We start from the raw sequence: 26522 nt of genomic DNA, 5'->3' as shown, positions 1-26522 counted from the left end.
CACTTTTAATTTCCTTGAAACTCTGATGGTTAACTGAGCAAAAATTAAATTTTGCATTGCCTTTTGATGTGACGCGTACTAATAACACAAGTTAAATCTTATTTAATACATTTATTAGAAAGTCTTTAGACTTTACAGTTCCCCTTAGTTAATTTCATGCCTGTTCACACGCTTAAACAAACGTTAATTTATTTATTTTTCTTTTGCTAACTTCGCTTTGACTATGTGAATGATATACTCGATTTCAGTATGTTTAATGTACGTATAAGTTTTTGTTGTTTGTTTGCAATTATCTTTTCCCCTTTGTATATTTATCCTTTTTCGATTATTGCTTTTCTGCTGCCATCATTGTTGTAGTTTAATTAGTTTGAAGACTTTTCTTGCCCATTTTCTGATTCAGTGAATGCCTTAAAAGTAACACTTTATGTTGTTTGTTTTTTTAAATGTTGTTTACAATTAAATTATTACATTAAATATATTTAAATATATCAATAGTGTAGTTTTATAGTTGGTTTGCTTTTCCAGTTTTACGCAGTCTCAAGTGCCTTGTGTCTCTGTGTGGGTGTACGTATGTGTGGGTGTGTGTGTGTGTGGGAGTTAGCGTGTGTAATGGGAGGGGCTGTGATTATTGTGTGTGTTTGTGTGTGTGTGTTCCGCTCTCTGTATTTGGATGTGTTTGTTTGTTTGTGTCTTACTCCCGCTGATCTCATCATGGACACTATTGAATTTCTAAAGTTTAACTAGAAGTACACGGTCCAGGAACTCTCAGCTGGATCCTGAACTGACAATGACTAAGCCACGTTGTAAACGCAGCCATTCGACAAATTCATCCAACATCACGGGCCCTGAAATATACATATATATATATATTAATATCTTAATTAAATAATTGAATATAATTAATTCATTAAATCTTACATGCGCCATCAATATCATAATTTGATAAATCAATGCAGATGGTGCGAGAGAACTCGAGTATGTTGCACCATTGATCCTTATTGATAACCTTGTACTTAGACTGCTCGAGGAATTGTGCAAATTGAGGATATAGCGGCCAATGCTTGCCCAGCAACAATTGCAGCATTGCCTTGGCCGTCGCAATGTCCATGCTCCGCTGATCCGAGTCCTGCAAAAGCAACAACATGTCAGTTTTATTCCATAAATGAATTTGCTATAAATTGTCTATTATTATTAATTAATTATTTATGCTTAATTCCTAATCTACTGTTAGTAACGAAATGCAAGAAATTACAAGTACTCTAGAATTACAGAATATATATGAAACAAAAAAATAAATAACGCAGATATTGACAGCTCACCTTAGCAAAATCATAGGCATATCGATATATACTCTTGAAGGAGTTGGGTTCGTTGAGTATGCTGCGCAGATAGTCCAGTTTCACAACCATTTTCGCTGTGGAATCACACTCGAGATCTGTGAGACCCTTTAACCATTCCTGTTGACTGAAAAATCCCATCTGTGTGGCACCCATTTTGTAGGCGAGCACCAGCATCACAATATTCTCAGGCTCAACGCCAATATCTTCACAAAACTTCTCCATGCCATCTGGCCCTAAAAACCAAAAATAATAATATCAAACTAATATTTTACTAAATATATATAATTTATTTACCCAGCGTATCTGGCTCATCGGGTGTAGTGTATTCATGAAACCAGGCGAGACAGCGCTTCTGACTGAAACCATCTTCAGCTCTGATATGGCGTCTATAAATACATATATTACAAATTATTATTGGTTTATTTATTCAATTTCCGGGTACATATTTTCGGTCGCAGCGCACTTAGCCATTTCATAAAATATATCAAGTATGGATTGTTTGTGATTTGATTTGATTTGCATTAACTACTTAATTTGTTGCCTAAGCATTCGCCCCTTGTTGACGTATTCTTCAAAATGTTTTTCTATTTCTCTGATTTTTCACTGTTTCCCAGCTAAAAATAGCGGATAGTAAACTTGTCGGGGATGCCAATGCCAAGAGCACAAAACAAATCAACAAGCAAAGAAATGACAATCGAATGGGCAAATAAAGCAGAAAAAGCATTGCAATTATTAAACTACAATTTATATATTTTTAAAAAATTAAACAAATCAATTTTTAAACACAATTTAACTATTTTTTTTAGTAAATTTCAGGCAAGAAATATTTAGAATTTATATTAAAGAAAGTGAAAGTTTTTAATTTCCGCTCTTTTTCTCTGTCTCTCTCTCTCTGTTTGTCTACCGCTTAACTCATGATCTATTGTTGATGATATTTGTAGCAGCTGATGGGAAGAGAAGTACGATTGTGTATGTGAATATCACAGTGTAAATATTTGAGGGTGTTGTGGATTCTAAGAGAGTGATGTCATATTTAGTGGAATTCATGCATAACAGTAATGCCAACTACACGACACGAAAACTGCACAAATCGACATATAAAATAATAAATAAATTTAGAAAATTCAAATTAAAAAAAACTATTTGGTTACATACGAATATTTAAATATTTTTATTAAATGTTTTAATTTTATTGCTGGAATTCGATTGTCAATTCACATTTAGTAATCATTTTACAGGGAGTGGGCGGATATTTACCACAAACACTGTGCATACATAAAAACAGAAATGTTTCAAAAGAGAATTTAGGCGACTGCGCGGTAGAAAGTCCACTGAAAGCGAGAGTTGAAACGAAGTGAAGAGTCGAGTGGAATCGGGAGTCGAAACGTGAAGGTTGGACAACATGAGATTCCAATGATGGGGCACAGTTGTGCGCAGGACTCACAGCGAGACACACGGTGTTGCTGGCCCATTGGGAAGTAAAGATTACTACGTAAAAATTCATTCAATTCCACATTAATTGTTAAACTTGAGAAAAAATAATGTTGAAATTGCCTGGAAATAAGATGAGCAATGGAATTGAGTGCAATATCATTTGTTATATGGTACTTGCTTTCCTGGGTAAGTTTTCTTTTTTTTTTCGAAGGCAAGCAAAATTACCCAAGAGAACGTCAGTGGGTTGGGGGCAAAAATCAATAGTCGTCCTGACACAGTGACTTGAAAATAAAAAACTGAAACTGAAATTGTGTAATTGTGTATTGTCTGTATGTGTGCGCATACTTTTCGCAAACACTTTTTACAGTGGCCACCGCTCAAGGACTACAGCTGAGCGCGTTTACAACGAAAAGTCCGAGGGTATCCAAATACACAACGAAATCGCCATCAGTAAGTGCTGACTCTTGACATTAATGGATGAAAAATATGCAGAATTTCTTGGCATTCTTGGATTTTCTCATAGGCTTCGTCGCAGAATCACGATGCGATCACATCGCTTTATCGCTTAAATGCCACCAACGGTGTCACCTGCATTCTGATGCAGGTGGATGGCCTGATTAGTGTTCGGTATCGCAACAAGCTGAATGAAGATGTCGAAGCGGATCTCTATATGCCAGACCATCCCGTACTTAGCGGTGAATGCGTCGAGTCTAATTTGGAGATAATGACCATGGAATTCAAGGGTTTCACGCTAACCATGACATTCAAAAAGGTATGTGGGAGGAGGCCATTATTGATTTCATGTATTACAATTAAGGTCAAAGGTTAACAAAAGTTCATTTCTGTCACACACACAAACACACACAGTCATCGGGCGGTGAAGGCTGGTACATCAATCTCTTTGAACTAAGCTATTCCTCATCGAATCCCCTCTTCGAACATCCCGATCGACCCAATTTGAATGTGAGACTAACCTCGCCGGCCCACACGCCCATGTATTTCCCTACGCCCGTGGGCAAGTCCTATGTCTGCGACAAGGAGCAAACTGTCATTCTGTATGCTCCTCATGATTCTGGCGATCAATCGGGACATATTGCACGGATTTATTTGCGTGACTTGCACATGCAGAGCTTCATGTTCAAAGATAGCGGCAAATGGGGACCCTCTTTCCATTGTAGTGCCACCGGATCCTATCGCGATGAGACGGCACCTCTCGCCGTCGGCACAGCACTGGCCATTGCGGTGCTCCTAACCATTTCCGGTTACGGCGGTTGGCGGTAAGTAATCCCTCAGCTAAGTTACAGTTAACTTAACAATATGTGCAATTGCTTTTGACTTTGCCAGTCTATTACAATACTATAACTATTCTTTTATTTTTTTGCAGATACTTCAAAATCAAGAAGGTTCAATACGGTTCAATGGAATAAAATGGAATTTAGATGGAGTGAATTGAAAAGTTTTGTGCCGCATTTTTGTTCAATTAATTGATTCATATCTTTGTACCGTTATTTGTTACATATCAGTATTTACATATTTAAAACACAGAAAAGCAACCAACAAATATTGTAATCATGTTTCGAAATCTAGACGAAATTTTGTGGGGCATCGTTCAACAAAAATATTAATGTTATATTATAAAAAAAGCGATACATATATATGAGAATTGCAAAAAGTCTTCCATATAGTTAATATTATTAAAATACTAACTAATATACATATTATGAATACATTAATATGTGAACATATAAACAAACATATATTCGACTAAATATTTACACAAATTAGCCAAAAAGTTATTACAAAAAAATCTAATATTTTAATGTATTTATTAGAGGTACACTTACCACCATATTTAATTTATTTAATAAAAAAAAACATATATTTTTTGTACCTCTAACAAAAACATCTAAAATAAAAACGACAGTATAGTTTTAATATTCTGACAGCTTGCGTGTTGGATTAAATGTTAGTTTTTAAGTTTCAAAACTAATATCTTCTATTATTATCTCAATTGAGCGCATACTAAACATTAATCATTTCAATTTATCTGCACCTCTTTTTAATTTAAGAACACACTAACATTCAAGCCAAGTTAATAAAGAAATTCTAAATATGAATGTAATTCGGGTTTTTCAATTGGTTGGGAAGAACATTTTCTTAAAAGCCCTTAATGGCTGAAAATCAACTATCTATTCAATCTTGGGATGATTAAGGTTCAGATATTCTAAATTTAATTTTACACAGCGACCAGAAAACATTGTCTCTACCTTAATTAATATATTCCAGACGAATTTAGAATTTGAGGTGTATACATATGCATATACTATCTTCAATAAATTGAATTTCATCGAAAGTTGAAATTATAAAATTTCTCAATAGCGACAGAATTTATTATTTATTATGATGAAATGCGACAATTGTATTGTTTCATAGCTACATATGTATATAAAATACCATTATTATACTCAGATATGATGAATACGTAGAATATTAAGAAAGGTCAAGTATTCGATGGATAACGAATTAGAAATTGTAGAATTTACAGAAGTCTAAGAAAGATAAAGATCATGTTATTAAGGATATTTAAGCTCCTATTAGGAGACAAACAGATGCACAAAGCGTCTATCTCTAAAGCTGGTAATTAAGTAGATGGAATCTTACTTCTTCTTTGAATACTTAATAAACTCAAAAGCAGCGAGTATTTAATTGACCTATGAGTCAACAGTATCAAAAGCTCTTTTAATTTATTCAAAGTAAAGGTGAATCATACACGCTTTTGATAGGTTTTACGTAACTCTTAGCGTACTAGTAAGATAATACTAGATACTTCTGATAGACCAACTCCTTTCAAGTGATAAGACTTTGATCAATAGTATAGAGCTCACCTGCTGCTTTGTTGTGTTGAAATGCTTGTGTAGCTGGTGCGGGCTCTTTTTGATTGACCATCCATATTGTCACCGATTTCTGGAGCTCGACGTTTACCCCGTGGCATGACTTGTGTGATCTGATCGCGAGAAGTTGGTTGGCCTGTTTTATCAAACGTTAAAGCGGCTTAAATGCTTTGGCTTATATAAATTTGGGTATTACACGAATTGGCAGCTGTAAATTATTAAATTATTAATTTATTACTTATTTGAAATACTTTACACTTACCACTGTTATTCAGCGCAGGACAGTCATTGAAGCATCATCATCATATCACGAAAACATTAAACATTTGAAGCTGCAAAAATTAATAAATTAATTATTAAAAAAAAACATACCAAACATTGCCCAATTTCAATTTTAAGTTTTTTTTCTTCTGGTGAAATTGTGTTATTTTGAAGGAAATAACAATTTCATAGGATACTCTTGGTCGAAAGTTGTGAAGCAGCGCCACCTAACGCCCGGCAGCATTCACAGTCTCTCTCCCCTTCAAATGATTTTTCAACAGCGAAGAAATTACACGGGATGCACAGGACACTCAAGACACACACAAGCAAACATATATATATATAAACACTTTCACACATGCACAGACTTTAATGCAAGTGTATGCATATTATTAAGTTTACTGCTATTATACGCTTGCATGTGCATACTTAACACTTGCAAGCTTGTAGTTATTTAGCACTTTACTTTTCTTCATGCATTGAATTTATATTTTATATCAAAAACACCGGCTTCGGATTGGCCAAGAACTGGGCTTGCAATTGGTATCGGTATCGTTGTACGCTTCCCCGTCACAACTACTACTGCCAAGCAGCAGCTGATACGACATCGCAGACGGCAGCAGCCTGCGCGTGCTCGTCTTTTTACATCGCCAAATACATAAAGGCAATAGCCAATAAGATTGCTTAACACTTTCCTTAAGCAAAATATGCAAAACAATTAAATATTTACCATTTATATTAATAAAACAATTTATAAATCCACAGGACAGACAGGTCTTGGTAGTCTCTTTCTATCCACAACGTTGCCACCTGCCTAAGTGCTGCCTGACCGAAAGGCCACCCTGTTAAATTCACCGATCTGGCAATAAGTGTCATCTTGGGTCAATTTTCCACCTTTTTTTTTACATATTCTTAATTTTGAAACTAAAATTTTTAAAATTTGTAACTTTTCTCCATTTGAACCTTCATTATAATGCTTTCTTTAATTTAAGGTAATTTCGAATTTTAAATTTTCTTAAAATTATTAATTCATTGCAAAGTTATGGCATTTTGATAGTTGCAATAAATAAGTTTAAATTTATCGCTATGTGTGGCGCCAACTCTGAAGAACGACTGGTTCAAAGAACGAAAAGTGCCGTTGTCTTTTGGGCTGCCACTCCAGTAAAGCTTCCCTATCTGGATTGATTTTTTTACTTAAAAAAAATAAGTACATTTCCAAAAAGGGTTTTCTTTTTTTTTTTTCCTTTTTTCAGATATGAATGCAAAGTTTTGTAATTTGCAATTTCCATTACCTACAATTTAAATTTAGCTACGCTGCGCCATCTGTGTCACATTTTTTTAATATTATCCAACATCAAATTTTGTTAGAACAAAACATAGATGGAGCAGATGGCAGACAAGTAAGCGTTGGTAGTGTTGCTTTTAAAACAAAACCACAGGTGGCGATTTATGCTTTGCAAAAACGACAAAAGGTGGCAAACATAAAAAATGGCTAGAACTAGCTATACAAAAAATATTCTTAATCTGTAACGGCGCGAACTTTTGGCAATTGCTTTTCTGCCAGGTGGCAGTGTCAGGTCTCATTGCAACCAAAACACTGTTGCCAACTTCTTAGAGAAATAAATAGCTGTTTCTGTCTGGAAAGCATCTAAATTAGTTGTTGTCGCACTTTTGCACAGTTTTACCAAAAATATTAATAGCAAAACTTAGCTGAACATATATTTAAAATAGCCAGATTTCCAGCTAATAGCAATATTACAATTTTTCTAGCAAACGAACTCTGAAATAGCCATACCTAGCTATAAAATAGCTTACTTGGCAACTGTGAACCAAAATCTTATAATTCAAATTGTGTTTGTTTATTAAACAAATAACACAAAAGAACCGGAATTGGACTTTGTATCGAGCAGAAAATAAATACCAAAGAGCCTTGTACAAAGTTCTTCTCATATATACATATTATACTTGTAATTAAAATTAAAATTATACAATATTAATGATGCATATTGTACTAAAGGCACTAATGACTCAAGGCGTGGGCTAATTAATTATTAACCATTAAGAAACTGCTCCAGGGCATCCTTAGCTTCTACATCGTTTTGTTCCAGAACCACATCATCTAAAGATGTCTGTCTATTTGTTTTTGTCGGTATTTCTGCAAAATGGGAGAGTTTTGAATTCGGTATTTGACATTTTATAGAGATAACGAAATAAATACTTGTGAGTTGTCCGCGTTGTTTGTACTCCTCGAGATCGCCACGAAATGCATCATCGAAAACAGCTTGACGTTCCTTTTGAAGTTGACGCAGCTGTTGTTCATGGGCGCGCATCTTTTCTTGATGTTCCGCCGCCACTTTTTGTCTGTAGTGCTCCAGTTCATTGAGCTTCTTCTGCTTGTGCTTGGAGAGCTGAAACTGCTGCTCCAGTACGAATTCCTGCAGTTCACATTCCTCACATAGATCCTCCAACTTTTCCAATTCGAATTCCAGCTGCGTTCCCATTTGCTCCAATGATTCCAGCGTCTGAGCACTAGCTCGCAGCTTGACAATTAATGCAGGTAGACCAGCAAGACAACTGTTGAGCTCATTAATGGTCGTATGCTGTCCACTCGCTCGTTGTTGTACATTTGTTATTTGTGTGGCGACGGCAGCTGCACGTGCTGCGTTCTCATCGTTGGATGCATGTATTTGCTGCCAGTCATCCTCGTATTTGGCCAATAAATTGCAGCCAGCTGCAACATTGAGCTGGATTGGTACACCATCCGCCAGTTGACCACTGAATGAATGGGAACTGCTGTGACTGCGACTGGAAGAGAAGCTCTCGTTCATTCCCATTCCCAAAGTTCCAGGCGTTGTTGGTGTTGTCGCTGCACTTGTTTGACTGCTGCTGTTGCTGCTGACACGTTGACGATACTGTTGCTGCAGACTCTCGGAGATTACAATGCCCTCCTGTATCGCATTGCTTAGCTTCTTTTTCAGATTTCCAAACATTATGAAAACTTTAATTTTCTCCTATTTAAATGCAATTAAATATGCTAATTGAACACAATTCGTTGAAATTTTGCTGTGATGTTGTCGAAAATAGAAAATCAGCTGGTCGCAAAATGACAAGACAGCGTCATTTGACAGATCGCTCGTAAGAGCGAAGAGCGGGAGAGAGTAACCTGTTGTCATTTATACACTCTCCGACGATACCTTAACTATGTTGAATCATTCGTTACCCGTTATTAACAATTACTTTACTTGTTATTATATCAATATAAATAATTTATATAAATAGTACACTTTTATTATAAACTTTCAATAATATAACGAGTATATAAATATTTTGTACTAATTATAAACCCTGATTAAGTAACTCTAAATTATTTAGCTAATCTTCAGTCAAATCCACAGTAGTTGACATATCGCCACATTCTGGATTCAGTTGTTCCTCTGGCTGTTTTGCTTCAGTTTCAATTATTTCTATATCACTGCTGCTCTTCGGCTGCATGTCTTCATCTTCAGCACTATCTTCCAGTGATATGCAGCTGATAATGGTGCTTTCAGTATCGGAGTCAGAGTCAGTGCTGTCCGAAGACTGCTCCTCCTGCGGGCTTAGATCAATAGTGAGTATGTCTTGCACTTCATCGCTAGACGAGGCAACAGATATTGCATCCGGCGGAGCCTTTGGTTCCAATTCTTCATCCGACATCAGTTCATTTAATATATCACTTAATGAAGAGGCGGACGGTGGTAATTGTTCAGTTGCTTGTCTTTGTCTCTGTTGAGCGGACATCGCTTGACTATAAGCCATGGCAACTGCCAGTGCTACGTTATTTGAGTGTACATAGTACTCGGAACTTGGTGCCGTCATAGCTTCACGATTTTCAACATTTTGTTGCTGCTCTTCCTCTTCGCTGCTGGTGAAGCTTCTGCGCCTTCGACGTTTTTTCTTCACTTTCTTGTCCTTCTTTTTGTGCTTCGTTTTGTGCCTTCTGCTACGACTGCGAGATTCTTTCGATGAGCTTCTGCTACTGTTTTTGCTGTTACCGCGAGTGCGACGCTTTTTCGATTTCTTGCGAGAGCGACTTTTACGCGAGCTCCTTCCATCCAAGTCTTCTCTAGTGTCACGGGTGTAGAAGTTATTTCTTTTACGCCTCTCGTTTCTATCATCTAGTTCCTGGAGCTTTTTCTGACAGCTCGCATGTGTGCGTTCAATTTCTCGTTTATTGTGGCGCAGTGCAGTGTTTATGGTTCGCCCCAGAAATCGTTTGTTCGGTTTACCGAGCGGATTTATTTTGCGCTCTTGTGGTTTAAGATACGACAGGTTATTCTGACCTGGCATTTCGCGCATAAGCTCGGCAATTGCCTTGCTGTGCATAATTAAGAAAAAATTAATAGGTGCTATAATTAATAAAGTATTTGTTTTATTCGTACCTTGTAAGTGCTGAGTCGTCCATTTTATTTTGTTTATGAACAGCTGAATACAATTGGCGTTGCCGGAGTGGCAAGTTGTCACTGTAGCTTACACATGGCAACACTAACTTAAAAACGAGCTGGCAGCTCTATTACAAATGGCAGCAAAGGTGATGCCAATTATTTCAAAAAAAGTAAAAAGACGTTTTTTTTTTTAAATATTTAATTGAATTTTAAAACGAAGTATCACAGTTTAATCACATATAGTTGACCAGCGTTTATTGGCTAGTGCCTGCTGTTCATTACGTTTTGTATCCAGCTTACGTATTTGCTGACTCGCGTATAAATGCCTGGTAGTCCTGGACGGGCACAGCCAATGCCTGTTGATACAACGCCCAGCAAGTGATGCTCCTTAGACATCAATGGGCCACCGGAATCCGCCTAGCAAAATTCATTTGAAAAAAATGTGCCGCATAACATTTGTGCTCCATTCAAAAGTTGTATACTCACCCAACACGAGTCGATTTGGCCATTTTCGTAGCCCGCACATAATTGGGTGTCGCCAATGCTATTGGACTTGCCCAACGCACGATAGGAACGCTCGCAGACCTCATTGTTCCATATTTTAACAACTGCCTTGCGCAAAACATCCGCACGATCGCCCTCCGCCTGATTCTCCTGAGTCCAGCCCCAGCCAGAGACTGTGCCATATTCTTGCTCCAAGATGCGTTGCTCCTTATCCGAGCTTACACAACTGGGCTGAATGTGGGCCGAAAAACTAATTGGCTGTACCAGTTCCAACAGCGCTGAGTGAGAATATACATTAATATAAGAATCGTTTAAATTAAATTCATTTCAACTATTCACTATTGTTGGTAAGCGAACTAAATCTCTGATCGTAAATTAAGTTTTTCAGCTATTTGGTTCGTTCGGTCGTATGGTCCATTAATGTAGCTAAAAACATGATATTTCCTTAAATTGTTGTTCGAATTTTAACGGATTTATCACTTTTAATATTAACGATCGACAGATTGTAGAGGTCTGTACAAACTATTGTTTTTTTTCATTTCAAAATATCAATACTGATATTTTTAAAAAATTTGTTAACACCTTCAATGAAGATCTTCAGCTACTTACCAATATCATGATTTACATTATTGCAGTCATATTGTGGATGCGGCACAATACTCTTGAAATCCACTCGCTGCGCATCCGGACCGTTGCCAACGCCATTTAGATACTCCGGTATGCTGTGCAGACCCACAACACCTTGGATTTGTGCTGGCTTCATGAACTTTTGTAGGCCATTGCAGATGCAATGACCAGCAGTCAGAATCCAGCGTTCATGTATTATGGTACCACCACAAAAGTGACCACCGCGTCGCATTAGACTCACCATAAAAGGCATCTCATTACGCTCTGCTTCGCTGCCGCCAACGATTTTAGGATTACGCACAGTGCATGGCAGACCGGTAACTATTTGAATTTTAATAATAATTAATACTAAAATTAATAAAAAATATTTTACATTGAACTTAACTATTTTAAAAACTTTAAAAAAGAAATGTGTAAATTTTCGATTTTGTCAACAAACTTTTTTGAATAGTATGTACTTTTTTATGTTTTTTCAAAATAGTTACTTCACATACTGTAGATGAAACTTTGTATTTGCTTAAGTTTCTTTTTGCACTTACAAGCAATTTGCGCCTGCGCACATTTTATAACATAAAAAGCAACTAAAACGTTTATTAATTTCAACATGGTTGCTTTGAAAAATTAACCGTTAAGCGTTTGCCGTTGCGAAACCATTCACCGAACTGTCTGAAATATTCTGTGTGCCAATTAATTTATATATGGGTCGAACAGTCGACTGTTCCACTGACTTATTTGCTGCTGTTCTATGCGGATTAGCAAACGCTCGGCTCGAGCTTTTTGATAACGAACGGAAGTATCTCAAACACCTGTTGCTGCTAAGCTTTCTGAGCTTTACGCTTAACGACTGCACCTCCATGTCGCCCATGTGCTGCATCACACACACGCACACACACACACACTCACACGCAAAACGCACACGTTTTGGCATTTCGATTGGTTCGTCAGCACCCTCTCTCTTTCTCTCTTTCGCTGTCACCCACTCTTGCGCTGTCAGTGTGTACACAATTAAGGAGATGCCGAATACACCGAAAATGAAAACGAAACTGAAATGTAAACAAAAGCAACAAAAAGTTTTTGTGTTTTGCGTTTTATGACCCAATGAAGTTCATGACATTGAATGGGTGACAAATAGTTGTGGTTATTCGTGTGTATTTATTTACTTACTTTCAATTGTACGAGTTGCAACAAGTTTATTGGCCCATTATCCTTATTTAATATGTTATTGTTGTACATAATTAATAACACGTACTTACCTTACAGTTGTACATCGTGACTTATTATATAATACAATGTTTACACACGTTATTTTTGTATTCATTTAATTTTTATTATTATTTTTTTTTTTTAACAATGAATCCGTTTATTTCTTTCAAGCACATGTTAAAATTAGTAAAAAATTGTATAATAACTATCAATGTTTTTACAATTACTATTATAATTGTTTAAATAATTTGGTATTTAAATTTTATTTTTTACATTTAATATAATACTGTTCTTTCAAACTTTCAGTATTTTTTAAGGTTATAGTTTCAAATCCCTTTAAAACTAAGGCTTATTTCTAAAAATTTAGAATTCCCTTAAGACACTCTTATCAATAACTAATAAAAAAGTAATATTTATCTCTAATATGTATAATTTATATTGAATCTCAGGCGGAACCGGAAAGAGTTGCTTAATTAGTTGCTTGTATTATAGATGCAACTAACTACAAACCTAAAAGCTACGTAATGGATGTGTGTAAATAGCCTTAACCGTCATATTTCCAACAGAAGTTGGACTTGGCCCAATCATCAATATTATGCTAATTGAGAATGCAGTTATGCATAATGATGAGACGACGTGCCTACATAATTGATTTTCAATGTTGAAACTCAGCTAACGTTATCAATGTAATGCTGGAAATGTTAATTATTGCTTTGACATTAACATTGCCCTTAAAATAAAATAAAATTGAAGCGTCAGAAAATCCTCAATGGCAGAATACAAACCAAAAATGCAGGTGGAAGCGCATTGAATGCAGTTTGATAATATTATGGAATATTTATTGAATGAGTAATTGAATGTCAGCTCAAAAGACAATCAGGAATTGAATTGATATTGAAGCAGGAACAAATAAATAACAAATTAGTTCCATAGACCACAAATAAAGATTGAATATTAATTGATTATTTTATTCAACTCGTTTGACAAGTGAGACATGTGACGCTTATCTCGAAATTAGTTCAAATGAAACCGAAAACCAGTAAGCCAGAAACCCAGAAACGTATCGCCCATCCGACAATTATTAGCAGGTTCATTGATCGCAGTCAGTTTTTTGTTTCTTTTTTTTTGACGCCTCACCTTTTGTGTGCGAAATGCTAATTTTCCGTAAGTTCGGTATAAAAACATTGTCTGTTGACGACTTAACAAAAATAAATAATACATAATAGTGCTAACTGAATAGTTGCCTCAAAAAAACGAGTTTAGGTGCATTGACACCCGCCTCCAAAATTCGCGTAGACGCATTCAATGTGAAGGTCGCTTCTCGCCTTTTGTCACATTTGTTGTCGTTTGGGCCAAACAGTTCAACGACAGCTTTATTTTTTTTTTCTTCTCTTTTATTTTTGTTGCTGATGACTAATTGCATTAGAGGAAGTCTTTAACACGTAGATCTATATGCGGGTGGCTTGTGGGAATTATTACCGAAAATACTTAAGAAATTAAAAAAGATATAACAGAAAATTTTAAGAGTTTCAGTTTAAGTAATTATGCTTTATTACGCTTTATTTTTAATACAGATTTGTATTGAAAACAGAACTTATTATATGTTATTTCTTTAAAATAAAGAATTGATTGCAGATTTTTTTCTTTATATTTTACTTGATTAAATATATATAGTGTTAAATATATATATAAATATAGTGTTAACATTTAAGTACATCAATAGCAATATTAATTTGTTCTGTGTAAAGTTAAGTGGTCTTAGAACTCTTTGAGAGATTTTAAATTAAAGTCAAATAAAAAAATATTTCTCAAATAAAATTATTAGTGGAATATGAAAAAATTGAACTTGAAATTGAACTTTATAAATCACAAAACAAAAAATAAATAATAAAAATTTTATATTTAATTATAATCGTAATATTTGTAATAGGACAAATATATAATAAAATGAAAAGAGATATAGATGGGGAAAATTTTTTTTCTTATCAATATAGTGTATAAATATTCAATTCTTACTTTTGATTTGAAATTTTAGTTATGTAAAGAAATTTAAAAAAAAATAGATTTATATACACGGTCATTCCACCAGATAAATTAGAGAATATAATATAGAAGTATGTCGATATTTACTAAAAGGTATATTATTATAATCTTAATGAATTATTAAGAGAAAATGTAATCTTAATTTAAATAATTGAAATTAACAATAAAGCAAAATTAAATAAAGCAATAAAGTATCTTTTTCATTCAAATTAATAACTTAGTAACTAGTTTAAGGAATATTTAAAGATGAACCCACCTTTTGAACTTGGTCAGCTAGTTAAGAGTTGTTGGGATCGCCTATTTGGTTTCGATTATTACTCGAAAGCCAAGTATTTAATGACGGGCTTTCTGAGCAACAATCAAAATGATATAGGCGTCGTATTATAGCTTGCTTGACTTCTCCAAAAAGACTACAAATTTGAGCACAATTCAAAACACTTTTGGCACTTCTCACAATATTTTTAAGTTTACTTTTGCTTCATTTGTCAGAGCAAAGACGTCTGCACGGTGTGAGTGCTGCACTTGAACTGCAATTCCGTTGCGGATGCTGTAACGTTGTATCCTGTGATCCTTGTGCCGCAAGCACGACGTCACACGAGCTTCAACTGCGATACGAACGACGACAGGTAAAGTCGTGACAACAAACCCTAAGCATGATTCCTTGGGGCCATGCGGCGTATACGTGATGTACGAGGCGGAAATGGAAGTCGGCCGTTGGACTCGGCTTTTACCGTTGTAATCAACAGCCAATGAGCGTTGGCCTTGCGTTGTTGTTGTCGTCGCTTCAAAATGCGCAAGCGTAAATTATGCCAGTTGTAAGTTTTACATATAATAGTAGTTATCAAATTGAACTTTGTAACGCCCCTAAAGATGAGATATTTATGATTTACTATATACAAAAATATATGCCTAAAAGGCAGTTAAATAGTTTGCTAATTGTTTAAATGTTTTTGTTAGTTCTTCTAATTACAATTACAATACATTTTAGCAACACAAGCAAACACTACAAGCTTTTGACCGACTTCATCAAGAACTCTAACATATCTGTGTTGATTGAAGTAGACATCGACAGATGATTTAGAAAAAATTATTTAGCAGAAATTATTTGAAAGAGTGATAAATGTCGATTATTTATTGGTGAATATAATATTTTTTAACTTTTATAGTATTGGGCAGCAACCTGATTTTAAGTTGTACACAACTATACTTTAATTTTGTTAGGATTCAGTTAATAGAATTTAGAAATTTAAGTTTACATTTAACTTTACTGTAATTTTTTTAATTTTGTTGTAAATCGCTTAGATATTTAACCTTTCCCACTTCTAATTTATTTTTCTAGCTTTAAATTTTAGTTTATACTTCATTATTTATTTGAATTGCTATTTTAAACCATCTTTCCTAATCCCAAATTACTTTTAACTTAAAATAAATAAATAAAGTTTTTTCTTTATCTCTCTCAATCTTTCTTTCTCTGCTGTTCATTAGAGGTTTGAAGAGAATTTCGCTCGCCAATTCATTCTTAATTCCATATAATAATCAGCTAGTTTCATTAAAAATGTAAAGCTTCATATTAGCTATTAACATTTGGGCATTCAAAGTGAAAACATATTTTTTTTATTTTGACAAAAGGTGAAACTTATAGCTCTAGATTAGCACTATAATTGGTGCTGAGGTTGATGTTGGGCAACTGTTTGATTTCTAGATAATTATAATACAAAAAAAAGGTATTCGGATTAGCCTTTTTTATTTAATTTTTGATGCGGGAAGAGAAATTAAATTTTTAAATTATTAAAAAGGTAAAAATATAGAAATAATGAATTTTAAATTAGTTTTTTTCGTTTTTACACCTTTGTTGACATTATGAAAAATAAGTAAGTAACCCTTTAACTTGTTTTTTACTTCAGAGCTTCCCTCTTTCTTCCAGTTAATCCCCAAGCCTTCAATCAACCAAACTACAACCACATCAACACATTGGCAAACTAAATATTTGAATGACATGTACATTTTATTTGCCAAATTGTGATTGACAAGCTGTTGACACGCTTTTAAGAGGTTGTTTTACCCTTTCATCCCTATAACCCGTACCCCATACCATATATTGTTGTTTAGGCCTAAGATTTTTGCAATTAAATATTTAATGAAACAAGCGAACTTTACATGTGGCAAAAACTAAACAAGCTGCAAGTGTTTAATCGTGCAACTTGAAGTCATTCTAAATTATTGATGAGCCACGGAAACATTTCAATATGCTAATTACTTTTGTTATGGATCTGGGAATGGGAAAACAAATGCAAGCTGACACCTAAAGCTAATGATGTTGCATGCCACCTGCCGCCAGCTACTTGCCACATTTGGCTGCAATTTCCCCAGCGAGTTGGCGCAACTTAACAAATGCCAAAATCTATCGAAGGCGACATTTGCAAAAGAAAACAAAAATAACAAACAAGAGGAAATGCTGGAAAATGTGTCTACTATTTGGATATGTTGGCTGTTGGCTGGCAGTTGAAACAATTCCAAGAGCAAGACGCGAACAAGTCAATGCCTGAGACTTATCCTTACAGTTATTCTTACCCTTATCCTTGTGCTTAACCCGGCAGTGCTTGAGTTGTTGTTTTTGCGTGACAATTGGCCCAATTTATTATTCATTAGGTTAAAAAGTCACAGCACAATACAACTGACAGCCAGTCAGTCAGTCAGCCCCGCTTACCTTAGCAGCCATTAGGACATGTTTACCTGTCCTTCCCCTTCTATCCTCCTGCGGTTATCACCTCATTTTCTATTTTGTCTACGAGAAAACATTTTGCAAAACATTTTCAACGCGGAAAAACTTTGGAAATTTTTCTAATTGATTTGCTACAAAATATTCTTGATTCTTTTTTAACCTTTGCTTTTGGACAAAAGTTTCCTGACATCTTCAGACACAGACTCGTAACTTGTTAATTGAGTTGGAATGTTGAATGGCCTTAAAGTTGATCAAAGCTAAGATCTTGTTTATATAAACAATTGCGATGTCTTCAACTGAATGGAAAGTGTTGCAAATGGGAAATATTGAAGGGTTTTATTTGTATATTTAACCAAACATTTTTGAAGTTAAAATAAAAATTTAAAATGTAAAAATGTTTCCCAAAAATATTAATTTGATAGTGGCATAAAATATTTAATTTATGATTCCAGATTATATTTCATTCCTGGAAAAAATATTGTTGAAAAATATCTGTTATATTAGTTACAGGGTATCTCTAAGTCTACCAAGTTAATTTAAATTTATTCTAAATATATGTATAAAAGATGTTTTTTTATTGAATTATATTGATTTCTAGAAAAAATATACACAGAAAAAAATACATTCTAAAAAACAAGCTTAAAACTTTAGCATGAATTTTTAAGCATGTATGTAGGAAATAATTCTTAAATTAAGGATTAAATAACATGACTAAGCATAAAAATTGGGAAATAATCCGATAAAAATTTGATTTAAGTAGAAAATTCTTAAATGTTATAACCTTCAACGTGTATAAAGAATACCAACTGAAATATATAAGATGTTTTCCAACGTTTTTGATTCAAAATACAGTCGAACTTCCTTAAATTGAACTTCTATAGCTCGAATTTTCTCTAACTAGAACAAAATAGAGTATAGTAAAGTAAGAGTAAAAGTTTTGTTTAACTTTAACGATAAAAAAAATTTAACAGCTCACAATTTAAATGTATGAGTTTGTTTTCACTAGTTTCTGATCTTTTATTTTTTAGGTAAGCTTGTAAAAACATCACAATTTAACATGAATGAATTGTAGTTTCTTTTAATAAACTTAAAGAAAAAACCCAATAGCTCGAAATCTCCATAAGTCTAACTTTTTCTTTGGATAATCGTGATTCGAGTTAGGAAAGTTCGACTGTATTAGCAATAATATTAATATAAGTTAATATATATAAGAAATGTAAACTGTCATAATTAATACGTAATTTTGTAATTTTGCTAGACAGGAGTTCTGAAATTTAAATAAATCAGATTTCACGCATTATTTTTTCCATTTCTTTCCTGCTCCCCCCTTATTCCATTTCTACCAACATATTTATAAGTTAAATTATATTACAGCTGTCAATTTCCATTTCAATTTTGAGAGTCATAATATAAAGTAAATATACTGATGCCCTGCGAATTGTTCCATAATATTTTGGCATGTATATAGTATATATATAGTCAGACTGACTGTCTTTCCGTATTTCGTGTGGCTAATGGACACAAATGGAAAATCTATTAAGGCCATACGTACTTGATTTACCGCATTTGACACTTTGCCGTAGTTCTCAGCTCTCAGCTCGACTCGTCAATTAAAAAACAGCATCCGGCAGGCAGCCTATAGATGCCTCCTACAATTGTCCTTCCTCCTCGAATCCCATTCCCCTTTCTCCACTACCTTATGACTTCTTCTACTGTTGACTTTTAACCTTTTTCAAATTGGTTACGTAAGGGTAAAAGCTGCTATATGTTTGTATGAGGAACTCATTTTGAGAGTGTGTGTGTGAGTGTGTGGCAAATCAAGTGTCACTTTGCGGGGTAGAGGAGATATCAGGGGGAAGGCAGGGGGCGGGGCTGCAGTTGCTGCGCGTTGCCAGAAAACTGTCAAGCGAGTTAATGTTTGTTGATACAAATATTTCCACACTCAAGCACACACACACACACACACACATACACATAGACTTGAGGCAGGACAATTTGGTCATCGTCCTGCATACTAGTATATACATATATATTCATGAGCATGTGTATGTTTATGCCTCTACCTGTATTTTATACTTTTTGCCTACTTTTCTGCATATTTAATGCGCAATTAAGCAATTTGAATAGCAGCTAACATGGAAAATGCATTTTCACGCTTTTCAATTGATGCCACATGGGGTTGTCAGCCACAACATCAAAAAGTTCACGTTTCCACCCAACCCTACCTCTCCTCCACCCCTAGCTGTACCTCGACCTGTCCTCTGTCCATCTTCTGACATAAAGACACAGCTTTTAATTGCTTAAAATAGCTGACAAATATTTGTTTGTTTATTGATCTGAATAACCTTTATTCCCTATGGAGGTAGTCGAATTAGTTTAAGGTAATCAATTTAAATGTATTTAAATAATAAAAGATTATGTCACTATCAGTGCAAGAAAAATTAATTATAGGCTTTATAATTAATATCTATGAACACATACATTGAAGAGTGTTTAGAAAATATCAAAATATTATTTAAAAATCACACTTCTTAAACTTATTCGTCTGAACAAATCAAACTTTTGCGAAACCTTAACTATATATTGTTATAAAATTTAAAAATTTGGATCTAATATATAAACCATATATTTAAAAAAATTTACCAATTCTGCAAATATTCAAAATTTTGAAAAAGGATCGGTACGATGATTCGAATACATGCTTAATTTTAAATTTATACCAGATCATATCATATACCGAAGAATAAGTCTAAGGTTTCAAGTAAAAATCTATGAACAGATGAATTGAAAAGTGATTCAAAATGTCAAATACATGATTTGAGAAATTTCAAAAATTCTCAACTGTATTAAATCTGCAAAAATATAAAATTTTATACAGAGTTTAGTTAGAGACATAGATGTATATTTCTGTAGAGTTCACCTTCTTATTTTTGAATAGACAAATAGTTTTCCATTTTTTTGCCTGCAGTCATTTTGTGTTGACATTTGTATACATTTATAATAATTAAAGGCCAATTGCAAATATAGATTTTATTTTAATTTTCTTGCATTATTTTGCACTTAAGATAACATGCCTCAACTTTGCCATTTTTCCATGTTGCCATTGGTCACTTTACTGACCAGCTCAAGGCCTGCCCAATTTCCCATCTACTACTTCCCTCACATTTTCCCTGAGTTCTGTACATTTCAGTCTCTCACCCCTACAACCTCACTCTGCCTATTTGTTATTGTTATATTTTTGCTTCAATTCGCTTGACCATTCGATTGTTGGTGGTAGTAAGGGTAGACCCCTTGGCTGTTATGTATTAGGGGTTGGTTAGAGGTCGAATTTCGCTCTCTCTCTCTGTGTTTGTGGTATGGTCAGTCTCTGATCGAGTTACCAGCGAGGGGTTGTTCAACGTTTCTGCTGTAAAATGGCGTACATAAAACTCATAAAACTCATAAAACTGCTTTAAAAAGTCAATTAAATTACTAAAACATTACATAAATTTGCAGTTTCTTAGGTGTGGAAATTATAAAAATGGTATTAAAATTTTTAATATGGTTTTTGAGGACCATAAATAAACAACTTTAAGTAAGCTCAACTTTAACCAAGAATTAGAGAAGCATAATGTAATATATATATTTAAAATTTTCGATCATTCTTTTTTAAAAACTAAAGAAACTTTTAGATAATTCAATTTAAATTGCTCCTTTCCAAGAAAGTATTTTAAAGAGATAGATTGATTCTACAACAGAGGAAAAAACATAGGAAACTTGCCCAATGCAAAAGTTTTATTTTTACATGACTTTTGTTCATTTAACTTTCTAAAACATCATGAAAATAAGTTATATTTTCACAACTTCAATTGAGTTTCGGAAAACTTTTCCAAAAGTAGTTGTTGTAATATGTTTGTTGTAGATATTTAGGAACTAAAGCTATGCGACTTGTTTCGTTTAATTAATATTTATTATTATGATCATAAGAAATTTTTTACCATTAATTTCGTTGAAGTAGACCTTGGTATAAGAATATTATTATTGTCTAATTTCTGCTTCTTTCACCAAAAATCTTCCAAAAAATTTAAAAATTTCCATACATAATTCGGAGTCATTTTAGCAACATCTGAAATGTTGCTTTATGTATAAAATCTGATTTGGTTATAAAGTTTAGTTGCTAAAAACTAGAAATTTTAGATAAATTTCATATTAAATTTTCTTACTATTAAATGACAATCACGATTATAGTGATTAAATTCGGTGAATAGGAAAATTTTTTACATTCCGTTGAAATATTTTAAAAACTCTGCGAAATTGAGAAAGAAATTAATAAAAGAATTGTTCGTGCCCAAAGGGAAAATATTGGTAAAAGCTAGTAATATTATGCAAGTATATATTATGCATGTTAATATTGTCCAAAAGTGAAGATGCTTTGTAAAATGTCTTATGTAACAAAAGTCTTCAATTTTTTATTTTACAACACTCTCCTGTTCTACAGGCATTTAAAAAAGCTATTATTAATAAGAGAAAAAATAAAATCATGAAATTATAGTTATTATGTGTGCTAACTAAATTTATTCAACAGGAAAGCAACAGCCCGGACAAAGGACACGTCCGTGTTGCTATCTCACTCGCACGCACAACGGCCATTTTTTAACAACTCATACACACACGCACACATACATACACACGTGAAAATGTTACGCATTTAACAGACCCCATCAATTGTTATAAACATTTGCCCATATTTGTTGCCAATTTTGAATTACTGTTTTTTTTTTTTTGCTAAAAAGCTTACCAAAAAATTTTCACAAATTTAAATTTTTGTTGTCTTTCGCCAATTGTTTTTTTTCTGTCTCTGATTTTAATGGTTTCTTGGTAAACTTTTTTTCCATTATTTTGTGTTTTTCGTATAAACAATTTGCACACTTTTAATGCTAAATCCTAAAAATGTGTCTTTGTTTTTTTTAAGTTTTATTTATTTTTACGAATACAAATTTTGGCTTTGCTTTTTCTTTGTAGTTGCGTTTTTTATGTCGTTATTTTGCTTTTCTTTGTCGGCGTTTTGCACTTTTTACTCTCTCCTTTCGCTCGCTCTTTCTTTCATGCTCTCTCCAGTTTACACTTTAAAGTTTGAAATGCGCAAAATCCAAAAATGCGCAAAAAGCACGTGCTTTAATTTCGAGTATTTTGGTATTTATATTTACAAATATTTTGTTTTAATTATGTTTTTAATTTTTTTAAGATATTAAATTTAACGCGCACTTTGTTCAAGATTTGTCAAGTGTCTGTTTTTGATTTTATAATTTACTTATGATTTTTATATAAAAAATTTCTTGGCTTCTTTTTGGCGCCCGTTGCTCGTCCTGCCACGCACTTTTGACGACTAAAATCGCCGATTGCGTTTGAAATTTTTTAAAAAATTTCTCGTTGCCGCGTCGAGCGCGCAAAAAAGTTCGAGGCGATCGTCTCTTGCCTCTCGCCTTTATTTTATTTTACGTTTTTTTTTTTACAAAGGGGTGAATCGTAATTTGCGCGGCAAAAAGGGAACATCATCCCCCTGGGCAACCCTAAAAAAAACCCTAAAAAACGGGTTGCCAGCGCAGCGCGACGAGGTTTTTGGTTTCGGGCTGCGCTCCCTATTGTGTGTGCACACACACGCAGATACATTCTCAAACACACATACACACACACACACGGACATCGTCATTATTATAAAACCAAAGTGATCATGATGTTGTCCTTGCACAATAATCCGCCAGACCGCGCCAGACTCACTCGGAGATTCTTTTGCGTCGCTTTGTTGACACACCTTTTGAGGCACACACATACACACACATATATACACAGGCATAAACTCACACTTGGTTGTAAAGTATCTTGCAGATTGATCCGCTTCATCTTTTGTTTTGCCTGCTGAGTCTCTTCTTTTTTATTTGGCGCGCTTTTTGCACAGATTCCTTTTTTACTATCCTGTTTTAATTTCGCTTCCTTTTCGAAATTATTTTTGTATTTTTTTGATTTTTAAAATAATATAATAAAACTTATTTTTATATTTAATCAAAAACATAGAAATTATTGAGTGAGATAGAGAAAGATATTGTAGACAAATGCATTTCAGCATGTTATCCTTCAGACTTGTTAATAATGAATTATCATCAAGTGATAGCCTTAAATTATTTGAAGTCAGTTCTAACTTCGCAAAGAATCGAATTTTCAAATGTCAGTATATTTTAGTCGACCTTCTTAAATAAATAATAAAATTTATCTTCAATCGGATAAAATAAAACTGCAAAAAAAAAACAAATAACTTTGATTTTCATTTCCTAGAGTTTCGTCAAAATAGTTCTTCTTCTCCTTTTTGTAAGGTGAATGAACTGTCGAGAAATTATGAGAAATTCAAAACCAGGTAAAAGATCAAGCAGGGACATGGGGAATTAAATTCTACAGACAATCCTAAAAAATACAAGAAATAGGAAGTTTCTTGGGAGGGATGTTCGCCCCTCGTCTATTGTCAACCCAGAAACAGCAGGCAAAGGAAATAATAAAAAAAGATTAAAGATGCGCAACTAATTACAGACAATACAGAAAGAAAAAAACTATTTAGAGTATCAAAAATGCAACAATGATCAAACAGTCAATCAAGCAATTGTTCTATAAAAAACGCTACATAAAACTGATAAAAAAAATCCAACAAAATAGTTGGAAAAGTGCATTAAAATCTCTCATATAGTGTGTTTTTTTCCATTTCTAAACATTTGCACAATCACGCTCCTCATCTAGCCCTTTGCACACTGAACCTGAAATTTTTTTTAATTACAACAACGAGGGGTTACCCCTCGATAGGTTTTTGGGTATTTTTTTGGGCAAAAACGTAAAATATTTGCACGCATATCCCAGCAATTACTTACGGTTTTGTGCACATTTCTATAGGGCGAAAGGGGAGGATCTCAGCGCAACTGAAACTCTCGGAAACTGAAATTTTAGACTGGCATTTACTTAGCTATTGACTTGCCCGCAGTAAATCTGCTAAAGAATCAATCAACCCAATCAACACCTACGCCAAGTATTCCAACTTAAAAGTTGAAAATCTCTTGAGAATCTGCCAGCATCATCAAGTACCGATCAACTTACAGCAAAAGAAATCACGTCACAAAGTAAAACCAAAGCAGCTGCGCCAAAAGAAGTATTGAGAATGCTAAATTCAAACTAAGAGTCAACTATTCGCTACCCTGTAAAAAGTTATGACAAAGCTAAATAACTAGAGAAGCTTGATAAGCAAAAGAAAGATATGAAAATAATATTCATATATGTTTTAAATTAAAAAAAATTAAGTTACATGAATCTTAATAATTTATTTAACTAATTTTTTAATAAGCCATGAGGAAATTTCATACAATAAGAAACAAAAATAAAATGATTGCTAGAAAAAGTGTGAAGGGTTTTACTAAAAAAATATATACATTTGACCTATAAACAATGGAATACATACGAAATATTATATCTAATAGAAAGGACCGAAAATAATTAATACTTAAAATGTAAGATATTGAAAAAGTAAATTATCGTATAGAAATAGTTGAAATATATTAATAAATTAGTAAGTAGTTCAAGCTTTATGGAATATTGTATTGTGCTACATTTTCAATTTAATAAGAAATAGTATCTACTATTTAACTTAAAATATTATATTACATAAGCCATACAGTAATAACTATTGGCATGCCTAACTTTCGTCATAGTTAACAAAACCTTTGCTAAAATATGTACATATGAGTATACCGATTTAGACTGCGTTTTATAGGGTATGCCAAAAACTGCAGGACGCTGCAAAATCCTCGCATTCGACGAGGCGAATAAAACAACAACAAAGCGCGACGCTGCTAAATAAAAAAGGGGGAAATTCAATGCCGTGAAAAGGGTAGACGAGGATGAGGCCGAGAGACCCGACCTCGGTAGCGACTGATTGCATGGGCCAAATGAATGGAATGAGATGAGGAATGGGAATCAGAATGTCTGCATGTCTGTGAATGGGCTGACTGAGTGACTGCTCCTGCCCCGGAGAGTTCGTTATCCTTCTTGCCCAATCGACGGCAGAACAATGAGGCTGACGCGCAGGCTGCTGCGCTCCTCTGCCCTCTGCTCTCTTGCATCATCATCATCATCATCATCGTCGTCTGACAGCAACGCGCAACTGCAGCGGTTTTTTATTATTAGTTTTCGTTCTAGTCATAGGGTTGTGTTCGGCTTCTAAAAAAAAATACTGCAATGGGTGTTAACGGGGGAAGAACCGTTGCTGTTGCAGCGTCTGCTCTTGATCCTGCCAGGATGCTGCTGCTATGGATGATTATGAAGATGACTTTGCAGTACGTTGATCAAGCTGTATGTACACATGTGTATATATATCCATACTTCCGCTAGACGCAACTCGAAATTTAATATTCAATTTGTAGTTTAGCATTCAAAACCAGTTTGTAAGCAGATTTCTCTATTCACATTGTATATGATATTTACTTCAACAGATAAACTTCATTATGATAAAAGGATTCTGAAACACAGTTTGTATTATTCCTGTTCTCTCAACTTGATTATAACTCGTTGTAATTAATTAGAGTTTAATTTTGTTTCCTTAATCTGCTACATTATCTTTTTAAACTTTTTTTTTCTGCTGATGATATCTTGTTTATTTAATCCCTATATATAATACATAACGCTATACCACAGAGATGTCTTAACAATAGCTTGATCGACTACAAATTTTTATAATTCTTAAATTTTATATCATTTGCGATACTAAACATTAAATTTAAGTTTAAAGAGTTTATGATTTTTAATTTAATTTTAAAGAATTTTTTTGATTTACTTGTAATATATGAATCAAATGTTAATTGTTGAAGTGGCGCCATCGCTTGTCGCACACCCTAAGCTAAAACCATGCTCGAGTCATAGATGGCGCCACTACTCACTTAAAAGTATCACAAAATGAAATGGCGGCCAATTGAAAATCTTTTATGTTTCTAAGCAATAATTTGTCAATGAACAATAAAATATTTTAATTCGAAATTAGATAAAAAAATATTGGTGAATTATAAATGCT

The 26522-nt window shown here is 33.9% G+C and overlaps 5 protein-coding genes across 7 annotated transcripts; 1 reads left to right on the top strand and 4 right to left on the bottom strand.

Moving 5' to 3' along the window:
* Positions 1-96: 96 nt before the first annotated feature.
* On the bottom strand, positions 97-6746 carry LOC117787983 (DCN1-like protein 4). 2 transcript variants are annotated; one of them, XM_034626629.1, is made up of 7 exons: positions 6657-6746; positions 5928-5997; positions 5660-5873; positions 1635-1726; positions 1320-1573; positions 919-1126; positions 97-845 (listed from the first exon to the last, which is right to left on the bottom strand). In XM_034626629.1, exons 3-7 carry the CDS (start codon positions 5764-5766, stop codon positions 766-768), a joined length of 741 nt encoding a protein of 246 aa, XP_034482520.1. In that variant the 5' UTR covers positions 5767-5873; positions 5928-5997; positions 6657-6746; the 3' UTR covers positions 97-765. The 2 variants fall into 2 exon arrangements, with proteins under 2 accessions (XP_034482520.1, XP_034482521.1); XM_034626630.1 differs by lacking the exons at positions 5660-5873; positions 5928-5997; positions 6657-6746 and adding an exon at positions 1804-1826.
* Positions 2579-4335, top strand: LOC117787982 (lysosome-associated membrane glycoprotein 5). The gene is made up of 5 exons (XM_034626627.1): positions 2579-2960; positions 3142-3224; positions 3298-3546; positions 3642-4051; positions 4159-4335. The coding sequence occupies exons 1-5, from the start codon at positions 2882-2884 to the stop codon at positions 4199-4201; spliced, it is 864 nt and encodes a 287-aa protein (XP_034482518.1). The 5' UTR covers positions 2579-2881; the 3' UTR covers positions 4202-4335.
* A 1123-nt stretch (positions 6747-7869) lies between the features above and the next one.
* LOC117787364 (dysbindin protein homolog) lies at positions 7870-9025 on the bottom strand. Its single transcript, XM_034625871.1, has 2 exons — positions 8145-9025; positions 7870-8081 (listed from the first exon to the last, which is right to left on the bottom strand). Exons 1-2 carry the CDS (start codon positions 8914-8916, stop codon positions 7978-7980), a joined length of 876 nt encoding a protein of 291 aa, XP_034481762.1. The 5' UTR covers positions 8917-9025; the 3' UTR covers positions 7870-7977.
* A 164-nt stretch (positions 9026-9189) lies between these two features.
* Positions 9190-10367, bottom strand: LOC117787232 (peptidyl-prolyl cis-trans isomerase G). The gene is made up of 2 exons (XM_034625702.1): positions 10345-10367; positions 9190-10280 (listed from the first exon to the last, which is right to left on the bottom strand). The coding sequence occupies exons 1-2, from the start codon at positions 10365-10367 to the stop codon at positions 9299-9301; spliced, it is 1005 nt and encodes a 334-aa protein (XP_034481593.1). The 3' UTR covers positions 9190-9298.
* Positions 10368-10544: 177 nt separating this feature from the next.
* LOC117788016 (transmembrane protease serine 9) lies at positions 10545-12089 on the bottom strand. Of its 2 annotated transcripts, XM_034626669.1 has the most exons (4): positions 12018-12089; positions 11461-11799; positions 10834-11129; positions 10545-10764 (listed from the first exon to the last, which is right to left on the bottom strand). In XM_034626669.1, exons 1-4 carry the CDS (start codon positions 12082-12084, stop codon positions 10609-10611), a joined length of 858 nt encoding a protein of 285 aa, XP_034482560.1. In that variant the 5' UTR covers positions 12085-12089; the 3' UTR covers positions 10545-10608. The 2 variants fall into 2 exon arrangements, with proteins under 2 accessions (XP_034482560.1, XP_034482561.1); XM_034626670.1 differs by lacking the exons at positions 10545-10764; positions 10834-11129 and adding an exon at positions 11186-11277.
* Between the last annotated feature and the right edge of the window lie 14433 nt (positions 12090-26522).

The sequence above is a fragment of the Drosophila innubila genome (assembly GCF_004354385.1).
Source record: "Drosophila innubila isolate TH190305 chromosome 3L unlocalized genomic scaffold, UK_Dinn_1.0 0_D_3L, whole genome shotgun sequence".
NCBI classification, from domain to species: domain Eukaryota; kingdom Metazoa; phylum Arthropoda; class Insecta; order Diptera; family Drosophilidae; genus Drosophila; species Drosophila innubila.
This window is presented reverse-complemented; position numbering and strand designations above follow the sequence as displayed.